The 20,180-nt window shown below is 39.7% G+C and overlaps 1 protein-coding gene across 1 annotated transcript in view; it reads right to left on the reverse strand.

The window, feature by feature from the left end:
- SEPTIN14 (septin 14) overlaps window positions 1-20,180 on the reverse strand; it is a 76,288-nt gene that overhangs the window by 41,874 nt on the left and 14,234 nt on the right. Inside the window, exons 2-4 of the mRNA XM_028110125.2 lie at window positions 16,901-17,021; window positions 16,333-16,528; window positions 160-346 (exon numbers count right to left, since the gene is read on the reverse strand). Of these exons, the coding sequence (XP_027965926.2) occupies window positions 160-346; window positions 16,333-16,528; window positions 16,901-17,021 (504 nt within the window). The remainder of the gene's footprint in view (window positions 1-159; window positions 347-16,332; window positions 16,529-16,900; window positions 17,022-20,180) is intronic.

Below are 20,180 nucleotides of genomic sequence, written 5' to 3' on the forward strand. Positions count from 1 at the left end.
TCTCTCTGTCAAATAAAGAAATAAAACCTTCTTAAAAAAGAAAAATTATATTTTAACATATTAAAATTAACAAGTTCTTACATGCAAATACCTTCAAATTATATATTATCACAAAATAATTCTCAAATCTTGATAGATTGATGGATTTATCGAACACACCTTACTGTCAATGTTCTTCATAGTTAATAGATCAAGGGACTTCAGAGAATGTCCTGTAGGTGAAATGAAGTAAAGGCACACATGTATACGGGAATCATGGTAGTCAATGAAGGAACGTTTAATTTTCAATTCTTCTTGAAAATAGGCCTCAAATTGAGCATCTACATAGTCAACTACAGGTTGATAGCTGAAAAAAAAGATTATTTCAACAGATTAGCATGACGGATTAATAACACCTATAGTCTGTCTTTTCACCATTTAATAAATAGTTAACATGGGGGAGCTTGGGATGATGGTGGAGTAGAAAGACACTGGGCTCACCCCATCCCATGTTTACAAATAAATATCATCCACATCCAAGTCAATAAATCAGAGAGAGATCCAAAGACTGGCAAAACAAATTCCACAACTAAATATAGAGAAGAAACTGCATCTAGGGCACATAGGTGGCTCCGTAGGTTAAGCATCTGCCTTTAGCTCAGGTCATGATCCCAGGGTCCTGGGATCAAGCCCCGTGTTGGGCTCCCTGCTCAGTGGGAAGACTGCTTGTCCCTCTCTCTCCCCCTCTGACCCTCCCTCTGCTTGTGCTCTCTTTCTCAAATGAATAAATAAAGTCTTTAAAAAAAAGAAGAAGAAGCTGCATCTGAAAGTTTAGGAAGTTCAGAAAGGTAGAGGAAGGCTGCCCACAGGGAGGGAACTGCACGTGCAGAGAGGGGAGAGAAATAGGTCCTTGCACCACGGAGCACACAGAGGGAAGACAAATCCCCATATCTTTTGGTTTTAAAAACCAGAGGAGCTGAATTCCATGAGTTTGTATAACCACTAGGATTTGGAACCTGGAGCTTTAAGTGCCAGCTGACTCAGCACTGGGCAAGCCCAGAGGGCTAGTAATAGCTGTAATAGCTGTGTCACTACCCTTAAGAGACAGCAGCCTGTGCATGGAGGTAATATAAAAAAATGGCAGTCTACACAATGCTGGGGGCAAACAGGAGACACATCTGTTTTTACTGAGCATGTTGGAGACTTCCCTGAAAATGAGGGAGCTGGCAGATGCCACTTTCCATCATAAACACAGGGCCATCTGCAGGACCGTGGGCTGCACAGACACTAGCTAACTAACTTATTAGCAATGTGCCATGCCCACAAGTTCTCCTGAGGACTCCCACACACCAATGCTGCTAGCCTCAGTCCTGGGCTCAGGGAAAATTTCATTAAGTTGCATACTGGCCATGCCCAGCTGCTGGGTTCTCAGCCACCATTGCGCACATGACTCAGCTATGCCCACCTACCACCACACACAGTGCCCAGCAACCCACACCCTCTCACACTGAAGTCCAGCCCCCAGCTGCCCCTGCACTTCAAGGGATCCAGCATAAGACTACTGCATAAAGAAAATTTTGCTAAAGCTGCTGCCCCACCTCCAAGTTCTCCGGCAGGTATAACCCCTAAGAGCTGCATTGCCTAGGTTCCACTAACACCACAGAGAACAAGCACAGCCCACAATAGGCAGAGAGTCAGTGCAGGTGACTGAACTGAAAGGAAAAGTGACTCAGACACAAAAGCAGGATGTAAGCAACACACATAGGATACTCTACTGAAGTGTCAGTTTCCAGTACACAGGGGACAGTGCACAGGGCCTCTTCATAAAGTCACTACTTTCAAGAAGAGAAGACATAGCTGACATTGTTAACACACACAGACACCAAGAGGGAGACAAAATGAGGAGACAGAGAAACTTACCCAAATTGAAAGAATAGGACAAGGCCACAGCCCATTCAAAGCAAAACAAATAAAAGAAAGGTGCCTGATAGAGAATTTAAAGCAATGATTATGAGGATTCACTGGAATTGAGAAAATAGTGCAAGACATGAGTAAGAACCTTAACAAAGAGGTAAGGAACAAACAGCAGAGCCAAAGGTCACAATAAACTAAATGAGAAACATGCTTGATGGAATGAACAGAAGAAAGGAAGAAGCAGAGGAATGAATTAGTGACCTAAAAGAAAGAGTAATGGAAGAAAGTAACCAAACTGAACAAAAGAGGAAAAAAAGAATTATGCAAAAGGAAAATAGACTTATGGAACTTAGTGACTCCATCAAACATAGTATCATCCATAGTATAGGACTCCCAGAAGAAGAGAGAAAGGGGGCAGAAAATTTATTTCAAGAAATAATACCTGAAAACTTCCCTAACCTGGGGGAAAAACAGAGATATTCAGATCCAGGAGGCATGGAAAAGTGCCATCAAAATCAACAAAAGTTGGGGGGAAGACCAAGATGGCAGAGGAGTAGGAGACCTAAATTACCTCTGGTCCCAGGAATTCAGCTAGATACAGATCAACCCATGCTGAACACCTATGAACTCAAAAGGAGATCAAAGAAAAGAATAGCAGCAACTCTCTAATCAGAAAAGCGACCACTTTCTGGAAGGTAGGACCTGCGGAGAAGTGAATCAGAGGCAATATTTGGGAAGATAGACAGCGGGGAAGGGGGCCTCCGTCAGCTGCTACTGGCAAGTGATAGAGGAGCGGAGCACAAAATCGAAACTTTTAGAAGCTGCTCCGCTGAGGGACGTCGCTCCAGTGGCTAAGCAGGGGGTGGAACACTTGCTGGGACAGTGTGGTCTCAAGACCCTCGGGATCACAGAAAGACCAGGGGTGCCTGAGTGCTCCCAGGTATCAGAGCAGGGAAGCCAGCTGCAGAGACGGAGCCGAGAGGTGGGCTCTCAGCTCAGGATTGCCATAAACTGTGATCTGCGGCAGTCGGGCCACTGCTCCTCCAGCAGGGTCCCAACAAGCGGCAGATCTGGGGAGACTCCCCATTCTCCCCCAGGAGGAGCAGCGCAGGAGCACAACACAGGACTCTGCTGGGTTTAGAGACTCCACACGGGGTCGAGAGACTCCACATGGGGTCGTGAGCCAGAGATAAAAAATGCTCGGTCACAGGCCGGGTGAGCACAGAGTGCGGCCGGAGACCGGGGAGATGGGAGTGACTGACTGCTTTTCTCTGGGGCTCAATGAGGAGAGGGGCCCTGAGTTCTTGGCTCCTCTGGGGTAGAGGTTGGGAGGCCGCCATTTAACTGTCTTCCTCCAAAGCTCTATGGAAAGCTTGCAGAAAACAAAAGCTCCTTCGAGCAAACCCAAGCAGATTACTTAGCTGGAACCCGGCAAGGGCGGGGCACTTCCGCCTCCGGCAAAGACATTTGGGAACTTCAGAACAGGCCCCTCCCCAGAAGATCAGCAAGAACAGCAAGCCAAGACCAAGTTTACCAATCAATGAGAATGGGAGAACTCCAGCGCTAGGGGAATACTGCACATAGAATTTACGGCTTTTTCCCCATGATTCTTTAGTCTTTCAAAGTTACCTTTTTTTTAACTTTCTTTTTCCTTTTTTTAAAATTTTTCTTTTTCCCTTTTTCAACCAAATCTAACCAAAACCTTTTTTAAAAAGTCTTTAATTTTTCATTTTTACAGTCATATTCTATCCCCTCATAGTAGTTAACCTTATTTTTGGCTTATATACACGTTGTTCTCTCTTTGAAATTTTGGGATACAGTTTCTTCTAACAGAACAAAATATACCCTAAATCTCTAGTATATGGCTTTTTTCTAGTCTCCTGCCTGATCACGTTCTTTCCTTTTTTTTTTTTTAGATCCTCTTCTTTCTTTTTTCAACCAACTTCTTAACAATTCCTTTTACAAAATCTATAATTTTCATCTTTCCAGTCATAGTCTATCCCTTCATCGTATTTACCCTTACTTTTGTACATACATAAGTTTTTTTCTTCCTTAAAGTTTTGGGAGGCACTTTCCTCTAACAGACCAAAATACGCCCAAAATCTAGTGTGTGGCACTGATCTATGCACCAGCCTGATAATATTTGATCATATTCTGTTTTTTCTGTTTGTTTGTTTCTTAGTGGGTTTTTTTTAAATCTTTTTCTTTTTCTTTTTTTTCTTTCTCTTTTCTTTCTTTCCCTTTCTTTTCCCCCAGTTTCAGGTCTCTTCTGATTTGTTTAGTGTATATTTTTCTGGAGTTATTGTTACCCTGTTAGCATTTTGTTCTCTCGTTCATCTATCCTCCTCTGGGCAAAATAACAAGACGGAAAAAAATCATCTCAAAAAAAAGAACAAGAGGCAGTACCGACTGCCAGGGACCTAATCAATATGGACATTAGTAAGATGTCGGAAAGAGAGTTCAGAATGACGATTTTAAAGATACTAGTTGGGCTTGAGAAAAGCATGGAAGATATTAGAGAAACCCTTTCTGGAAAAATAAAAGAACTAAAATCTAATCAAGTTGAAATAAAAAAGGCTATTAATGAGGTGCAATAAAAAATGGGGGCTCTAACAGCTAGGATAAGTGAGGCAGAAGAGCAAATTAGTGATATAGAAGACCAAATGAAGGAAAATAAAGAAGCTGAGAAAAAGAGAGATACACAACTGCTGGATCATGAGGGCAGAATTTGAGAGATAAGTGATACCATAAGATGAAAATATATTAGAATAATTGGGATCCCGGAAGAAGAAGAGAGAGAAGGGCAGAAGGTATATTGGAGCAAATTATAGCAGAGAACTTCCCTAATGTGGAGAAGGAAACAAGCATCAAAATCCAGGAGGAAGAGAGAATCCCCCTCAAAATCAATAAAAATGGGTCAACACCCTGACATTTAATAGTAAAACTTACGAGTCTCAGAGACAAAGAGAGAATCCTGAAAGCAGCTCAGGACAAGAGATCTAAATCTACAATGGTAGAAACATTAGATTGGCAACAGACCTATCCACAGAGACCCGGCAGGCCAGAAAGGACTGGCATGATATATTCAGAGCACTAAACGAGAAAAATATGCAGCCAAGAATACTATATCCAGCTAGGCTGTCATTGAAAATAGAAGGAGAGATAAAAAGCTCCCAGGACAAACAAAAGCTAAAGGAAATTGCAAACACGAAATCAGCCCTACAAGAAATATTGAAAAGGGTCCTCTAAGCAAAGAGAGAACCTAAAAGTAACATAGACCAGAAAGGAACACGGGTAATATACAGTAACAGTCACCTTACAGGCAATACAATGGCACTAAATTCATACCTTTCAATAGTTACCCTGAATGTAAATGGGCTCAATGCCCCAATCAAAAGACACAGGGTATCAGATTGGATAAAAAAAAAACAAGACCCATAGATATGCTGTATGCAAGAGACTCATTTTAGACCCAAAGAGCCCCAGATTGAAAGTGAAGGGGTGGAAAACCATTTTCCATACTAACGGACACCAAAAGAAAGCTGAGGTGGCAATTCTTATATCAGACAAATTAGATTTTAAACCAAAGACTATAATAAGAGATGAGGAAGGACACTATATCATACTTAAAGGTCTATCCAACAAGAAGATCTAACAATTGTAAATATCTATGCCCTGAACATGGGAGCAGCCAATTATATAAGGCAATTAATAACAAAAGCAAAGAAACACATCGAAAACAACACAATAATAGTGGGGGACTTTAACATTCCCCTCACTGAAATGGACAGATCATCTAAGCAAAAGATCAACAAGGAAATAAAGACTTCAAATGACACAGTGGACCAAATGGACTTGACAGATATATTCAGAACACTCCATCCCAAAGCAACAGAATACACATTCTTCTCTAGTGCCCATGCAACATTCTCCAGAATAGATCACACCCTAGGTCACAAATCAGGTCTCAAACGGTACCAAAAATTGGGATCATTCCCTGCATATTTTCAGACCACAATGCTTTGAAACTACAACTCAATCACAAAAGGAAAGTCAGAAAGAACTCAAATACATGGAGGCTAAAGAGCATCCTACTAAAGAATGAATGGTTCAACCAATAAATTAAAGAAGAATTTAAAAAATTCATGGAAACAAATGAAAATGAAAACACAACTGTTCAAAATCTTTGGATTGCAGCAAAGGCAGTCCTAAGAGGAAAGTATATATCAATACAAGCCTTTCTCAAGAAACAAGAAAGGTCTCAAATACACAACCTAACCCTACACCTGGGTTTTCAATGAAATAGAAACCAAAAGAACAGTAGAACAGATCAATGAAATGATAAGCCCCTGGCCAGACTTATCAAAAAGAAAAGAGAAATGACCCAAATAAATAAAATCATGAATGAAAGAGGAGAGATCACAACCAACACCAAAGAAATACAAACAATTATAAGAACATATTATGAGCAACTATATGAAACAAACTGAGGGTTTTAGAGGGGAGGGGGTGGGGGGATGGGTTAGCCCAGTGATGGGTATTAAGGAGGGCACCTACTAAATGGAGCACTGGGTGTTATACAAAAACAATGAATCGTGGATCACCACATCAAAAACTAATGGATGTATTGTATGGTGGCTAACATAACATATTAAAATAAAATTTAAGTGCGCCTGGAACAGAAAAGCGACTACTTTCTGGAAGGTAGGATGTGCGGAGAAGTGAATCCGAGACGATATTCGGGAGGATAGACGCCGGGGGAGGGGGCCTCCGTCGGCCGCTTCTGGCAAGTGCTAGAGCCGCGGAGCACAAAATCGGACCTTTTAGAAGTCGGCTCCGCTGAGGGACGTCGCTCCAGTGGCTAAGCGGGGGTGGAACCCTCGCGGGACAGTGTGGTCTCAGGACCCTTGGGGTCACAGAAAGACCGGGGGAGCCTGAGTGCGGCAGAGCTCCCAGGTATCGGAGCGGGGAAGCCGGCTTCAGAGACGGAGCTGAGGCGCGGGCTCTCAGCTTGGGGTTGCCATAGACTGTGATCCGCTGCCCAGTCGGGCCACTGCTCCTGCAGCAGGGACCCAACAGGCGGCAGATCCGGGAAGACTCCCCTTCCTTCCCGGGGAGGAGCGGCGCGGGAACGCACCGCAGGGATCTGCTGGGTTTGGAGACTCCACACGGGGTCGGGTGCCAGAGATACAAACGCTCGGTCACAGGCCGGGTGAGCACGGAGTGCGGCCGGAGACCAGGGACAAGGGAGTGACTGCTTTTCTCTGGGGGCGCACTGAGGAGCGGGGCCCCGAGTTCTCAGCTCCTCCGGGTGGAGATTGGGAGGCCACCATTTTTGCCCTGGTCCTCCAAGGCTGTACCGAGAGCTTGCAGGGAACAAAAGCTCCTGAGATCAAACCCGAGCAGCTTGCTTAGCCCGGACCGACAAGGGCGGGGCAATTCAGCCTCCGGCAAAGACATTTGGAAACCACAGCAACAGGCCCCTCCCCCAGAAGATCAGCACGAACAGCCAGCAAGCCAAGACCAAGTTTACCGATCAAGGAGAACGGGAGAACTCCAGCGCTAGGGGAATACTGCACATAGAATTCATGGCTTTTTTTTTTTACCATGATTCATTAGTTCATCAAAGTTAATTTTTGTTAACTGTTTTTTTTTCTTTTTCTTCTTTTTCCCTTTTTCAACCAACATCTTATCAATCTCTTTTTAAAAAAAAAAACATTTTTTATTTTTCATTTTTAGAGTCATATTTTATCCCTTCATAGTAGTTACCCTTGTTTTTGGCATATATATATAAGTTGTTCTCTCTTCAAAATTTTGAGATACAGTTTCTTCTAACAGATAAAAATATACCCTAAATCACTAGTGTATGGTTCTGTTCTAGTCTCCTGCCTGATCACATTCTCTCCCTTTTTTTTCTTTTTTTTTTAAATCTTCTTTCTTTTATCAAACAACTTCTTATCTTATCAAGTCCTTTTATAAAATCTTTTATAATTTTCATCTTTACAGTCATCTTCTATCCCTTCATTGTATCAACCCTTATTTTGTACATATATGTCTTTATTCCTTTAAAATTTTAGGAGGCACTTTTTTCTAACAAACCAAAATACGCCCAAAATCTAGTGTGTGGCACTGATCTATGCACTAGCCTGATCATATTTGATCACATTCTGCTTTTTTTGTATTGTTCTGTTTTTGTTTTTATCTTTTTTATCTTTTTTCTTTTTTTTTTCTCTTTCTTTTTTCTTTCTTTCCCTTTCTTTTCCCCTGGTTTCAGGTCTTTTCTGATTTGTATACAGTATATTTGCTTGGGACGTTGTAAACCTCTTAGCATTTTTTTCTCTCATTCATCTATTCTCCTCTAGACAAAATGACAAGACGAAAAAATCACCTCAGCAAAAAGAACAAGAGGTAGTACCGTCAGCCAGGGACCTACTCAATACGGACATTAGTACAATGTCGGACCTAGAGTTCAGAATCATGACTTTAAAGATACTAGCTGGGCTTGAAAAAAGCGTGGAAGTTATTAGAGAAACCCTTTCTGGAGAAATAAAAGAACTAAAATCTAACCAAGTTGAAATCAAAAAGGCTATTGATGAAGTGCAATCAAAAATGGGGGCACTCACTGCTAGGATAAACGAGGCAGAAGAGAGAATCAGTGATATAGAAGACCAAATGATGGAAAGTAAAGAGGCTGAGAAGAAGAGGGAGAAACAACTACAGGATCACGAGGGCAGAATTCGAGAGATAAGTGATTCGATAAGACGAAACAACATTAGAATAATTGGGATCCCAGAAGACGAAGAAAGAGAGAGAGGGGCAGAAGGTATATTGGAGCAAATAGTAGCAGAGAACTTCCCTAATGTGAGGAAGGAAACAGGCATCAAAATCCAGGAGGCACAGAGAACCCCTCTCAAAATCAATAAAAATAGGTCAACACCCCGACATCTAATAGTAAAACTTATGAGTCTCAGAGACAAAGAGAAAATCCTGAAAGCAGCTCGGGAGAAGAGATATGTAACCTACAATGGTAAAAATATTAGACTGGCAACAGACCTATCCACAGAGACCTGGCAGGCCAGAAAGGACTGGCAAGATACCTTCAGAGCACTAAACGAGAAAAATATGCAGCCAAGAATACTATAGCCAGCTAGGCTCTCATTGAAAATTGAAGGAGAGATAAAAAGCTTCCAGAACAAACAAAAACTAAAGGAATTTGCAAACACGAAACCAGCCCTCCAAGAAATATTGAAAGGGGTCCTCTAAGCAAAGAGAGAGCCTAAAAGCAGCAAAGATCAGAAAGGAACACAGACAACATACAGTAACAGTCACCTTACATGCAATACAATGGCACTAAATTCATACCTTTCAATAGTTACCCTGAATGTAAATGGGCTCAATGCCCCAATCAAAAGACACAGGCTATCAGATTGGATTAAAAAACAAGACCCATCCATATGCTGTCTGCAAGAGACTCATTTTAGACCCAAAGACACCCCCAGATTGAAAGTGAAGGGGTGGAAAACCATTTACCATGCTAATGGACACCAAAAGAAAGCTGGGGTGGCAATCCTTATATCAGACAAACTAGATTGTAAAACAAAGAGTGTAATAAGAGATGAGGGAGGACACTATATCCTACTTAAAGGGTCTATCCAACAAGAAGATCTAACAATTGTAAATATCTATGCCCTGAACATGGGAGCAGCCAATTATATAAGGCAATTAATAACAAAAGCAAAGAAACACATTGACAACAATACAATAATAGTGGGGTACTTTAACACCCCCCTCACTGAAATGAACAAATCATCTAAGCAAAAGATCAACAGGGAAATAAAGACTTTAAATGACACACTGGACCAAATGAACTTCACAGACATATTCAGAACATTCCATCCCAAAGCAACGGAATACACATTCTTCTCTAGTGCCCATGGAACATTCTCCAGAATTGATCACATCCTAGGTCACAAATCAGGTCTCAACCGGTACCAAAAGATTGGGATCATTCCCTGCATATTTTCAGACCACAATGCTTTGAAACTGGAACTCAATCACAAGAGGAAAGTCGGAAAGAACTCAAATAAATGGAGGCTAAAGACCATCCTACTAAAGAATGAATGGGTCAACCAGGAAATTAAAGAAGAATTTTAAAAATTCATGGAAACAAATGAAAATGAAAACACAACTGTCCAAAATCTTTGGGATACAGCAAAGGCAGTCCTGAGAGGAAAGTATATAGCAATACAAGCCTTTCTCAAGAATCAAGAAAGGTCTCAAATACACAAGCTAACCCTACACCTAAAGGAGCTGGAGAAAGAACAGCAAATAAAGCCTAAACCCAGCAGGAGAAGAGAAATAATAAAGATCAGAGCAGAAATCAATGAAATAGAAACCAAAAGAACAGTAGAACAGATCAACGAAACTAGGAGCTGGTTCTTTGAAAGAATTAACAAGATTGATAAACCCCTGGCCAGACTGATCAAAAAGAAAAGAGAAATGACCCAAATCAACAAAATCATGAATGAAAGAGGAGAGATCACAACCAACACCAAAGAAATACAAACAATTTTAAGAACATATTATGAGCAACTGTATGCCAGCAAATTAGATAACCTGGAAGAAATGGGTGCATTCCTAGAGATGTATCAACTACCAAAACTGAACCAGGAAGAAATAGAAAACCTGAACAGACCTATAACCACTAAGGAAATTGAAGCAGTCATCAAAAATCTCCCAACAAACAAAAGCCCAGGGCCAGATGGCTTCCCAGGGGAATTCTATCAGACATTTAAAGAAGAATTAATACCTATTCTCCTGAAACTGTTCCAAAAAATAGAAATGGAAGGAAAACTTCCAAATTCATTTTATGAGACCACCATTACCTTGATCCCAAAACCAGACAAAGATCCCATCAAAAAGGAGAATTACAGACCAATATCCTTGATGAACATGGATGCAAAAATTCTCACCAAAATACTAGCCAATAGGATCCAACAGTACATCAAAAGGATTATTCACCACGACCAAGTGGGATTTATCCCTGGGCTGCAAGGCTGGTTCAACATCCGCAAATCAATCAACGTGATACAATACATTAACAAAAGAAAGAACAAGAATCATATGATCCTCTCAATAGATGCAGAAAAAGCATTTGACAAAGTACAGCATCCTTTCTTGATCAAAACTCTTCAGAGTATAGGGATAGAGGGTACATACTTCAATATCATAAAAGCCATCTACGAAAAACCTACAGCGAATATCATTCTCAATGGGGAAAAGCTGAGAGCTTTTCCCCTAAAGTCAGGAACGCGGCAGGGATGTCCACTCTCACCACTGCTATTCAACATAGTATTAGAAGTCCTAGCCACAGCAATCAGACAACAAAAAGAAATCAAAGGCATCCAAATCGACAAAGAGGATCACTCTTTGCAGATGATATGATACTTTATGTGGAAAACCCAAAAGCCTCCACCCCAAAACTGCTAGAACTCATACAGGAATTCAGTCAAGTAGCAGGCTATAAAATCAATGCACAGAAATCAGTGGCATTCCTATACACCAACAACAAGACAGAAGAGAGACAAATCAAGGAGTCGATCCCATTCACAATTGCACCCAAAACCATAAGATACCTAGGAATAAATTTAACCAAAGAGGCAAAGGATCTGTATTCAGAAAACTATAAAATACTCAGGAAAGAAATTGAAGAAGACACAAAGAAATGGAAAAACGTTCCATGCTCATGGATTGGGAGAACCAACATTGTGAAGATGTCAATGCTACCTAGAGCAATCTACACATTCAATGCAATCCCCATCAAAATACCATCCACTTTTTTCAAAGAAATGGAACAAATAATCCTAAAATTTGTATGGAACCAGAAGAGACCCCGAATAGCTGGAAGAATATTGAAAAAGAAAAGCAAAGCTGGCGGCATCACAATTCCGGACTTCAAGCTCTATTACAAAGCTGTCATCATCAAGACAGTATGGTACTGGCACAAAAACAGACCCATAGATCAATGGAACAGAATCGAGAGCCCAGAAATGGACCCTCAAATCTATGGTCAACTTATCTTTGACAAAGCAGGAAAGAATGTCCAGTGGAAAAAAGACAGTCTCTTCAACAAATGGTGTTGGGAAAATTGGACAGCCACATGCAGAAGAATGAAACTGGACCATTTCCTTACACCACACACAAAAATAGACTCCAAATGGTTGAAAGACCTAAACGTGAGACAGGAGTCCATCCAAATCCTAAAGGAGAACACAGGTAGCAACCTCTTCGACCTCAGCCGCAGCAACTTCTTCCTAGAAACATCACCAAAGGCACAGGAAGCCAGGGCAAAAATGAACTATTGGGATTTCATCAAGATAAAAAGCTTTTGCACAGCAAAAGAAACAGTCAACAAAACCAAAAGACAACCGACAGAATGGGAGAAAATATTTGCAAATGACATATCAGATAAAGGGCTAGTATCCAAAATCTATAAAGAACTTATCAAACTCAACACCCAAAGAACAAATAATCCAATCAAGAAATGGGCAGAAGACATGAACAGACATTTTTCCAAAGAAGACATCCAAATGGCCAACAGGCATGTGAAAAAGTGCTCAACATCACTCGGCATCAGGGAAATCCAAATCAAAACCTCCATGAGATACCACCTCACACCCGTCAGAATGGCTAAAATTAACAAGTCAGGGAACGACAGATGTTGGCGGGGATGTGGAGAAAGGGGAACCCTCCTACACTGTTGGTGGGAATGCAAGCTGGTGCACCCCCTCTGGAAAACAGTATGGAGGTTCCTCAAACAGTTGAAATTAGAGCTACCATTCGATCCAGCAATTGCACTACTGGGTATTTACCCCAAAGATACAAATGTAGGGACCCGAAGGGGTACGTGCACCCCAATGTTTATAGCAGCAATGTCCACAATAGCCAAACTGTGGAAAGAGCCAAGATGTCCATCGACAGATGAATGGATAAAGAAGATGTGGTATATATACACAATGGAATATTATGCAGCCATCAAAAGGAATGAGATCTTGCCATTTGCAACGACGTGGATGGAACTGGAGGGTGTTATGCGGAGTGAAGTAAGTCAATCAGAGAAAGACATGTATCATATGACCTCACTGATATGAGGAATTCTTAATCTCAGGAACAAACTGAGGGTTGCTGGAGTGGTCGGGGGTGGGAGGGATGGGGTGGCTGGGTGATGGACATTGGGGAAGATATGTGCTACGGTGAGCGCTGTGAATTGTGTAAGACTGTTGAATCACAGATCTGTACTTCTGAAACAAATAACGCAACATATTTTAAGAAAAAAGAAAAAGAAGAAGATAGCAGGAGAGGAAGAATGAAGGGGAGTAAGTCAGAGGGGGAGACGAACCAGGAGAGATGATGGACTCTGAAAAACAAACTGAGGTTTCTGGAGGGGAGGAGGGTGGGGGGATGGGTTAGCCTGGTGATGGGTATTGAGGAGGGCACATTCTGCATGGAGCACTGGGTGTTATGAACAAACAATGAATCATGGAACACTACACCAAAACAAATTATGTAATATATGGTGATTAACATAATAAAAAAATTTTTAAAAAAATTTAAGTGCGCCTGGGTGGCTCAGTTGGTTAAGCGACTGCCTTTGGCTCAGGTCATGATCCTGGAGCCCCAGGATCGAGTCCTGCATCGGGCTCCCTGCTCGGCAGGGAGTCTGCTTCTCCCTCTGACCCTATCCCCTCTGATGTGCTCTCTCTCTCTCATTCTCTCTCTCAAATAAATAAATAAAATCTTTAAAAAATAAATAAATAAATAAATAAAATAAAATAAAATAAAATATTTAAAAAATTTAAAAAAAATTAAAAGCACACCCAATTTTTGAATTAAATTAACTGTCTTTGGTAGACACAGGTCATTGGGCCACAAAACAATTACAATAGTAACATCAAAAATCCCTGATCATAAATCACCATAATAAATACAATAATGAAAATTTTTGAAATATTGCCAAAATTACCAAATATGACAGAGTGACAAAGTCACCAAATGCTGTTGGAAAAACCATATAGACTTGCTTCACAGAGATTTGCCAAAAACCTTCAATTTTTCAAACAAACAAACAAAAACATATCTGACAAGAACAATTAAGTGAAGGGTAATAAAATGAAGTATTCTTGTACAAATAATGAGGTTAAATAAGTAATCAAAAATCTACCAACATAGAGAAACTGAGGACCATATGGCTTCAGTATTGAATTCTAAGAAACATTAAAGGAAGAATTAACACCAATACTTAAACTCTTCCAGAAAATTAAAGGGAAAACTTCTAAACTCATTTGAATGCTCAGGATTATTCTGATACAAATAATAATAACAATAATAATAATAAAAGAAATGACAGGCAATATCCCTAATGAACACAGATCAACAAAATACTTAGCAAAGTGAATTCAATAGCAAATTAAAAGGATCATACACGATGAAAAAGAAGGATTTATCTTCAGAATGCAAGTATTATTCAACATAAGGAAATTGATTTATAAACCCCACATTGCTTGAAAAATAAAAATCATATGAGCATTTCAATAGTTGCAGAAAATGTATTTGACAAAATTCAACATCCTTTCATGATTTAAAAAAATAACTCATGAAACTAGGTATAAAAGGAATTTATCTCAGCACAATAAAGGCCATATATGAAAGCATCTAAATTGTTGACTTTACTATAAGCTGGCTAACTGAACATAATAAAAAAAATTAAATTCAAATCCAAGCAGCTTACACCCTAAAAAAATAAAAATAAAAAATAAATTGTTGAATTTATAGGCATTGACTTATTTGTTGTATTCTTATCTTTTTAATTTTGTAAAATCAGTAATAATGTCTGCTTTTTTATTTCTGATGTTGGTGATATTTGATTTCTCATTTCTTTTGCTTGCTCAGTCTGGTTAAAGGTTTTCAATTTTATTGACCTTTGTAAATAACCAGCAAAATTAATTTGCTGATTTAATTGATTTTCTGTCCTTTTTTCTGTTTTCATCAATTTCTGCTGTAGTATAATTTTTCCTTTCCTTTTCTTGCTTTAGAGTAAATTTGTTTTTATTTGTCTGTTTCTTAACATGGAAATTTACAATACTTGGGATTGTACTTTTTTTTCTTTTTTCCCCTATTTTTTCTAACATAAGTATTTTATGCTATAAATTTCCCTCTAAGCAATACTTTTGCAGCATCCCATAGGTTTTTTTAAATTGTGGTAAGAACACTTAACAGGAGATCTATTCTCATAACAAATTTTTGAATGTACAATCAAGTACTGTTAAATATACTGTTAAATCTTCTTTCATAGAGAAGACCTCAAGAACTTGTTCATCTTGCATAGTTAAAATGTTGTATCCATTGAAGAGTAACTCTTAATTCCTTCTTCTCCCCAGCCACTGGCAAACATTTTACATTCTTCTGAGTTTGATAAGAGGTTGTGCTTAAGGAAGGTAATGCCTGAGGCCCATGGGCATCAGTCATAATTTGAATAGAAAGATGTTTACATAGGATGTTTCTTTCAGAATTATCTATTAACCTGTTCATAAAGGTTTTATGCATTTTTAATTATACACAATATGGTTTAAATAAGTTTGTTCTGTATGATTTCAAACATATTTTAATTACTACAAAAGTTCAGTAGTGGTATGACAACATAAGGTCTCAGAGGACACTTATTAAACTTATAATAGTGGCTATTTTTGGAAAAAGAAAAGGCTCAAAATATTTATATTTGACTAAGTGGGTTTCTATACCATCTGCTACATTTAAATTTTTACAGAAATAAATTTATTTATTACTTGGATAAGTGATAGAAAACAAGTAATCCAGCAAGTAAATAAATATTTTATTTATTTATTTATTTGAGATAGAGTGAGAGAGAGGAGAGAGCACGAGGGGCGGAGGGAGAGGGAGAAGCAGGCTCTCTACTGAGCAGGGAGCCCAACTTGAGGCTTGATCCCATGACCCTGGGATCATGACTTGAGCTGAAGGCAGTCCCTTAGCCGACTGAGACGCCCAGGCGCCCCAAGCAACAAGTAAATAAATGGGAAAATCTATTTTAAAAGTTATTTAAGAATTCAATCTTACCTTATAAAGTAGGAACAGTGGATTCAATGGTGAGACCCAAAAAGTTATGTCTGCATTCTAATCCATAAAACCAGTAAATTTAATCTTACTGATAATAAAGAGTGTTTATATAAATAAGATCATCCTGGATTATCTAGGTACATCTTATATCAAACAACAAATGTCCTTAAAAGAGACACAAGGATAGCAGAAAAGGCTATGTGAAGATAGAAGCAGATGGAAGAGATATAGCCAGAGGAAATATCAACAAAGAAACTAAATTCCTTGAAATAAGAAAATCTTTTATAAATAAAATAAGAAAACACTAACCTGGCTTCTTTGTTTATTTGATCACCATATCCCACTGTCTTCACAACAGTTAATTTCAATTGAACATTACTTTCTTGAAGATCATATGTCTGAATTTTGAGTCCAACATTTGAGTAAAAATGTGAGGATTTTGTGTCTTTCAAATTAGCATTGAATAATGTGTCGATGAGTGTTGATTTTCCAATCCCAGTTTCCCCTGTAATAAACATAGATACATTATCTAGGGGCATGAGATGGCTGAAAAGAAGTAACACTCTTAACCCCTAAAGTGTTATAAAGGGTCTCAAATACATCAATGACTATAATGTCCATTAAAGTATGCATGCTTCTCTTGACTCTCTCAGTCATTAATATAATATAGAAAATATAAACACAAAGATAATCAGATTTTGAAGAGCACAGAAACCTTTAAAGAACAAAAGTCTAAGTAGTATGACTAACATGATGGAAACAAATACAGATCGACAGACATGGTCTTCAACTAACAACACCAGTGTTAAACTACTTAAGTTGAAATGAGCATTTTAAAAAATTAATTAATAATTCAGATGAGAAATCAGGCACTTACCCACACAGAGAATATTAAAAGAGAATCCTTGTTGGATAGATCGGTTCACCAACTGATGAGGCAAACATTCAAAACCAAAATGACCAAGCATTGTTAAACAACGGACACTATCTACTTTGGGCTTAAAAAAATAAAAATAAAATATTGAATTAGAATTAGTAATATCATTAAAAATATAATTTTATATATGTTAAAGAAACTAGAATTATCATTTGAATATTGTAACTCAGACAACATTCAAATGAAGTAAATTTGTGAGCATATAAGTCTTTGTCCAAACACATAGATTTCTATTTCAATTAAAAAAATAGTAAATCTGGAGGAGGAAGTGGAAGATGATGGTGGAATAGGAGGACCCCACGCTCGTCCTATCTCACCAACACAAATAGATAACTATAAAATCATCCTAAATACCCCAGATATCAATTTGAAGAAGGACAGAACAAACTCCAAAACTAGTACTGTGAGTGGGGCAAGATGTGCGCCGCCCACCCGCTAGAGACTCACAAGAAAGAAATTTTTATTGATGGCTTAAGAAGCTAAGGCTCAGCAAGATGGCGGAGAAGTAGGAGACCTGGATTTTGTCTGGTCCCAGGGATTCAGCTGGATAGGGATCAAACCATTCTGAACACCTACGAACTCAACAGGAGATCGAAGAAAAGAATAGCAGCAACTCTCCGAACAGAAAAGCGACCACTTTCTGGAAGGTAGGACGTGCGGAGAAGTGAATCTGAGGCGATATTCAGGAGGATAGACGGTGGGGAGGGGGCCTCCATCGGCCGCTTCTGGCAAGTGATAGAGCCGCGGAGCACAAAATCGGAACTTTTAGAAGTCGGCTCCACTGAGGGACGTCACTCCAGTGGCTAAGCGGGAAGTGAAACCCTCGTAGGACAGTGTGGTCTCAGGACCCTCGGGGTCACAGGAAGACTGGGGGTGCCTGAGTGTGGCAGAACTCCCAGGTATTGGAGCAGGGAAGCCAGCTACAGAGACGGAGCCGAGGCGCGGGCTCTCAGCTCGGGGTTGCCATAAACTGTGATCCGTGGCCCAGTCGGGCCACTGCTCCTCCAGCAGGGACCCAACAAGAGGCAGATCCGGGGAGACTCCCCTTTCTCCCCCCGGGGAGGAGCGGCGCGGGAACGCACTGCAGGGATCTGCTGGGTTTGGAGACTCCACACGGGGTCAGGTGTCAGAGATAGAAACGCTCGGTCACAGGCCGGGTGAGCACGGAGTGCGGCCGGAGACTGGGGAGATGGGAGTGACGGACTGCTTTTCTCTGGGAGCGCACTGAGGAGTGGAGCCCTAGTTCTCGGCTCTTCTGGGGTGGAGATTGGGAGGCCACCATTTTCACTCTCGTCCTCCAAAGCTGTACGGAAAGCTTGCAGGGAACAAAAGCTCCCGAGAGCAAACCTGAGCAGATTTCTTAGCCCGGACAAGCAAGGGCGGGGCAATTCCGCCTCCGGCAAAGACATTTGGGAACCTCGGCAACAGGCCCCTCCCCCAGAAGATCAGCACAAACAGCCAGCCAAGACCAAGTTTACTGATAAATGAGAACGGCAGAACGCCAGGGATAGGGGAAACAGCACATAGAATTCATGGCTTTTTTCCCCCATGATTCTTTATTCTTTCAAAGTTAATTTTTTTAACTGTCTTTTTTTCCCAATTTTTCTTTTTCACTTTTTCAACCAACACCTTATCAATCCCTTTTTTAAAAAATCTTTTTTTATTTTTCATTGTTAGAGTCATATTCTATCCCTACATAGTAGTTATCCTTATTTTGAGTATATATATAAGTCATTCTCTCTTTAAAATTTTGATACACTTTCTTCTAACAGATCAAAATATACCCTAAATCTCTACTGTATGGCTTTGTTCTAGTCTCCTGTCTGATCACATTCTCTCCCTTTTTTTTTAAATCTTCTTCTTTCTTTTTTTCAACCAACTTCTTATCAATTCCTTTTATATAATCTTTTATAGTTTTCATCTTTACAGTCATATTCCATCCCTTCATCATATTAACCCTTATTTTTGTACATATATCAGTTTATCTTTCTTTAAAATTTTTTGAGGCACTTTCTTCTACCAGACCAAAATACACCCAAAATCTAGTGTGTGGCACTGATCTATGTACCAGTCTGATCATATTTGATCATATTCTGTTTCTTGTGTTTTGTGGGTTTTTTTGTTGTTTTTATCTTTTTTCATTTTTTTTTTCCTTTTTTCTTTCCCTTTCTTTTCCCCCGGTTTCAGGTCTTTTCTGATTTGTTTAGTGTATATTTTCTGGAGATGTTGTTACCTGTGAGCATTTTGTTCTCTCATTCATCTATTCTCCTCTGGGCAAAATGACAAGATGGAAACAAATCACCTCAACAAAAAGAACAAGAGGCAGTACCAACTGCCAGGGACCTAATCAATACGGATATTAGTAAGATGTCGGAACTAGAGTTCAGAATGATGATTATAAAGATACTAGCTGAGCTTGAAAAAAGCATGGAAGATATCAGAGAATCCCTTTCTGGAGAAATAAAAGAACTAAAATCTAACCAAGTCGAAATCAAAAAGGCTATTAATGAGGTGCAATCAAAATTAGAGGCTCTAACTGCTAGGATAAATGAGGCACAAGAGAGAATTAGTGATATAGAACACCAAATGATGAAAAATAAAGAAGCTGAGAAAAGGAGAGATAAACAACACTGGATCACGAGGGCAGAATTCAAGAGATAAGTGACACCATAAGACGAAACAACATTAGAATAATTAGGATCCCAGAAGAAGAAGAAGAAAGACAGAGAGGGGCAGAAGCTATATTAGAGCAAGTTATAGCACAGAACTTCCCTAATTTGGGGAAGGAAACAGGCATCAAAATCCAGGAGGCACAGAACCCCTCTCAAAATCAATAAAAGTAGGTCAACACCCCAACATTTAATAGTAAAACTTACGAGTCTCAGAGACAAAGAGAAAATCCTGAAAGCAGCTCAAGACAAGAGATAAGTAAACTACAATGGTACAAACATTAGACTGGCAACAGACCTATCCACAGAGACCTGGCAGGCCAGAAAGGACTGGCATGATATATTCAGAGCACTAAATGAGAAAAATATGCAGCCAAGAATACTATATCCAGCTAGGCTGTCATTGAAAATAGAAGGAGAGATAAAAAGCTTCCAGAACAAACAAAAACTAAAGGAATTTGCAAACATGAAATCAGCCCTACAAGAAATATTGAAAGGGGTCCTCTAAGCAAAGAGAGAGTCTAAAAGCAACATAGACCAGAAAGGAACAC

Source organism: Eumetopias jubatus, unplaced genomic scaffold, assembly GCF_037043125.1.
Source record: "Eumetopias jubatus isolate StellerSeaLion01/CBP00866 unplaced genomic scaffold, mEumJub1_p1.0 scaffold_12, whole genome shotgun sequence".
NCBI lineage: Eukaryota > Metazoa > Chordata > Mammalia > Carnivora > Otariidae > Eumetopias > Eumetopias jubatus.